The sequence below is a fragment of the Coregonus lavaretus genome (genome assembly GCF_964263955.1).
Source record: "Coregonus lavaretus genome assembly, contig: HAP1_SCAFFOLD_2206, whole genome shotgun sequence".
NCBI lineage: Eukaryota > Metazoa > Chordata > Actinopteri > Salmoniformes > Salmonidae > Coregonus > Coregonus lavaretus.
In genome coordinates, this window is record NW_028165381.1 from 15,888 (window position 1) to 19,776 (window position 3,889).

The window sequence follows — 3,889 nt, forward strand, 5'->3', positions numbered from 1 at the left end:
ACGCCATCCCATCTGGTTTGGGCTTAGTGGGACTATCATCTGTTTTTTAACAGGACAATGGCCCAACACACCTCCAGGCTGTGTAAGGTCTATTTTACCAAGAAGGAGAGTGATGGAGTGCTGCATCAGATGACCTGGCCTCCACAATCCCCCGACCTCAACCCAATTGAGATGGTTTGGAATGAGTCGGACCGCAGAGTGAAGGAAAAGCAGCCAATAAATGCTCAGCATATGTGGGAACTCCTTCAAGACTGTTGGAAAAGCGTTCCAGGTGAAGCTGGTTGAGAGAATGCCAAGAGTGTGCAAAGCTGTCATCAAGGCAAAGGGTGGCTATTTGAAGAATCTCAAATATATTTTGATTTATTTAACACTTTTTTTTGATTTACTACATGATTCCCATATGTGTTATTTTATAGTTTTGATGTCTTCACTATTATTCTACAATGTAGAAAATAGCAAAAATAAAGAAAAACCCTTGAATGAGTAGGTGTGTCCAAACTTGACTGGTTCTGTATATCTATATAGATCTATATCTATATAGTTTTGCCTGTATTGGCCTTTAACATCAATTAGCTCTACATTCCATTATCAGAACATGAAGAAAACCTTCCATAAAAACCACAAGAAAACTTTAGTAACGTTCAAAGAACGTTCTAGGAATGTCATTTAAAAAACTTATACTTTCCGTTCTCAGCGTCAACAAAACTCTCTCTCTCCTCTATCTTGTTAAGTGTGTTCAGGTAGGTGTGTTGGCCACGCCCACTCACTGGCCACAGCTGATCTTAATAGTGTTTGAATCAACAGCTTTGTATGATAAGAAAATATGGCATGCTAGATCCATCCTGGTGGCGCAGTGGACTAATTCCAGGGCTAGAGAACAGAAGATCATAGGTTCAAATCTCACTGACGCCGTGTCACAATAAATAAATAAAAAATGAACTGTTTGCATGATTAATGCCTAAGCAAATCAATGTCCATGGTCCTACTTTATCAGTGCTTGGAGTTCAAAACAGTTAACCCAAAATAAGCTAGCAGTGTTATTGAAACGTATGGCTTTGTTCCCACAACCAATGTGAAACCAAAAACATACATTCCCACAACTTCCCGAATGTGCTAGCTGGGTTGTTAGACTGCAGTAGACGGACTTTCAGGTGTGACTGGTTTTTATCATGATGCCTGACTGGTCACATCTCTTCCTCATTGCTCTCTAAAGCTGGCGTTGCATACAACGCAGTTGCTTCTTGATTGCTTTGTGAAACATCCCCCTGCAACTCATCTCCAACTTGGTTGCATCCTGTTGAAACTTTCCAACTGTAAGTCCTGAGGGAACCGTGATCAAAGGTTGACAGAAGAGACATTAGCCAAACGGGAGCTATATCATTAAATATTGGCATCATAGCTAGTCATGGTTTAAGTACATGGTTGGGCAGACAATAAATGTCCTTTTAGAAGTGAACCCAGACCTCTCTCTGACCACGTTCAACTGAAATGGTCCACTAGCTTGGTTAGCTCCTTACTTGAGTAGTGCTGGTCTGTCGGGGGAGGCGGTCTGGGTTAGGGGCGTGGCCTGCAGGATGGGTGTGTCCACTGCTCTCCTGACTGACAGCTGGGGCTGGAAGTAGTAGGAGCAGGACGGGAAGCCCTACACACAATACACACACATTATAAACACACACACACACACACACACACACACACACAAACTCCTCACCTTGTGTTCGATGCGTCCATCGTCTTGGGGCAGGTGAGCCGCCAGGTACCAGTCTCCGGGGGCGGGGTTAGAGAGGTTAAAGGTCATGTTGCTTTGTGATGATGTCACAGGAAGGATGAGTGAGAGGACTGATGTTGTCACCGTGTTGTTAGGAAACACCCGTCCTACTGGGTCGATGACTGGAGGAGCTCCCCAACTCATGGAACTGGAGGGAGGGAGGGAGGGAGGGAGGGAGGGAGGGAGGGAGGGGGGGAGGGAGGGAGGGAGGGAGAGAAGAGGGATGGAGGGAGGGGGGGGGAGGGAGGGAGGGGGGGGGGGGGGAGGGAGGGAGGGGGGGGGAGGGAGGGAGGGAGGGGTGGAGGGAGGGATATAAGAGGGAGGGAGGGAGGGAGGGAGGGATAGATGAGGAAGGAGGGAGGGATATAAGAGGGAGGGAGGGATATAAGAGGGAGGGAGAAGGAAGAGAGGGATGGAGAGGTGGAGGGTTAGATAGAGAACACTGAGTAGAAACATATTATTGCAGGTAGAGACAGGCTGTGATGTGTTGCCCCCAAAGACAGAGAGAGGTAATAACAGAACTGCTGATTCTATTACTGCCACTAGCCACATCTCTAGACCAAGTTCACAGAGTTGTCATCGTTGAGCAATGAGCAGCACTGAGCTTTAGTGCCTGATTGTCCACTCAACATTGCAAACAACAGAAAGGAAGCATTATTGTCATAGACTTACATGGTGACGTTGTGTGTTCCACAGTGGAAACCGCTGCCCCTGGTTACAGTGAACAGCCAGCGGGCGGCGACGGTGTCGTCCGGGATACAGTGAACAGCCAGCGGGCGGCGACGGTGTCGTCCGGGATATGGAACATGGTCAGCCTGATGTTGCCATACCAACCGTATCTAGACAGCTTCTGGGCCGGCTTGGAAGACAACTCCTGAACTAACGTCAGCTCACCACCTGGAGGGACACACATATTAAACGCGTAAATCATAGTCCACAGACGCTGAGACGTGATAGTTACGCGGCTCTGAGACCACCGTCCGCGGGGGACGCACAGCTCACACTGGTTAGCTTCCTAACAACACAACTGGCTAAGCTAACGTTAGCTAACCGAGCAACGCTAGCTAGCTCGGGGATATGTTGTCGTGACTTACCATCGCCGAAAGCGGTAGCTATGAAAGACAACACCAGCAAACTTGGCAGTATGTGAATTTCCATTTTGTTTTTTCACAAAACGCGTTTATTTTCCTCCAAACCATCACATCTCATATCGGGCTAGCAGCTCCCGAGTTGACCGGCGTCTCTTGGTTGTAAAGTAAACAAGCCCCACAAAGCCCTGCGCGGTTCCAGGAAGTCCAGGGGAGGGTTCTGTTCCAAATCAACAACAACATAGATGGCATCGCCTCTTCCTCTCTGACAAAAGCTAAATAAAACAATATTATAAAATGTACAATCATAACACTTCTTAATATTAATTAAATGGGTTGTGGTCAGTAAACCAATGGAATATGGTGTTAGGTAATTGCGTAGCTACTGTTAATAATACAAATCTACTAGCAATACAAATTACAAGTGCATAACTAATGGTCATTTTCCATGAAGAAACGTTTTTGAAAAGTATTGGTATCATTATTTTGTTGCAATGTTTTCATAAACCATGCACAATATTTGATTGGCAATTTTTTTTTAAAGCCTCATGTTGATGTTGGTCACATTACCGCTAACTAATGTGAGTTTGTCATGCTGTGCACACTGTGCAGTTCCAACATAATCCAAAGGGAGCAGCCTAGATCACAAATTAATGTTTTGCATGAAATAATGTTCTGGTTACGTGCAATATAGCAGGATTGGGCAGGCTGCCATCCTTTTGTTGGAACTGCGTAAACTCACATTAGCAGTAGGCTTGTATTATAACTGTAGAGTGATTTACATTTACTTATTTATTTATTTTTAGGGGTGGGGGGGGGGGGGGGGGGGGGGTTAGAAGGATTACTTTATCCTATCCCAGGTATTCCTTAAAGAGGTGGGGTTTGAGGGCAGCTTCAAGCTACTTTCCTGTTGAGGGGAGCTTCAAGCTACTTTCCTGTTGAGGGCAGCTTCAAGCTACTTTCCTGTTGAGGGCAGCTTCAAGCTACTTTCCTGTTGAGGGCAGCTTCAAGCTGCTTTCCTGTTGAGGGTAGC

General features: G+C 46.0%; 1 protein-coding gene across 1 annotated transcript; it reads right to left on the reverse strand.

Annotated features, from left to right (window-relative positions):
* Positions 1-1,184: 1,184 nt before the first annotated feature.
* LOC311115916 (post-GPI attachment to proteins factor 6-like) lies at positions 1,185-2,521 on the reverse strand (the record flags this gene model as incomplete). Its single annotated transcript, XM_084191038.1, has 4 exons — positions 2,441-2,521; positions 1,712-1,916; positions 1,518-1,642; positions 1,185-1,320 (listed from the first exon to the last, which is right to left on the reverse strand). Exons 2-4 carry the CDS (start codon positions 1,910-1,912, stop codon positions 1,185-1,187), a joined length of 462 nt encoding a protein of 153 aa, XP_084047164.1. The 5' UTR covers positions 1,913-1,916; positions 2,441-2,521.
* Between the last annotated feature and the right edge of the window lie 1,368 nt (positions 2,522-3,889).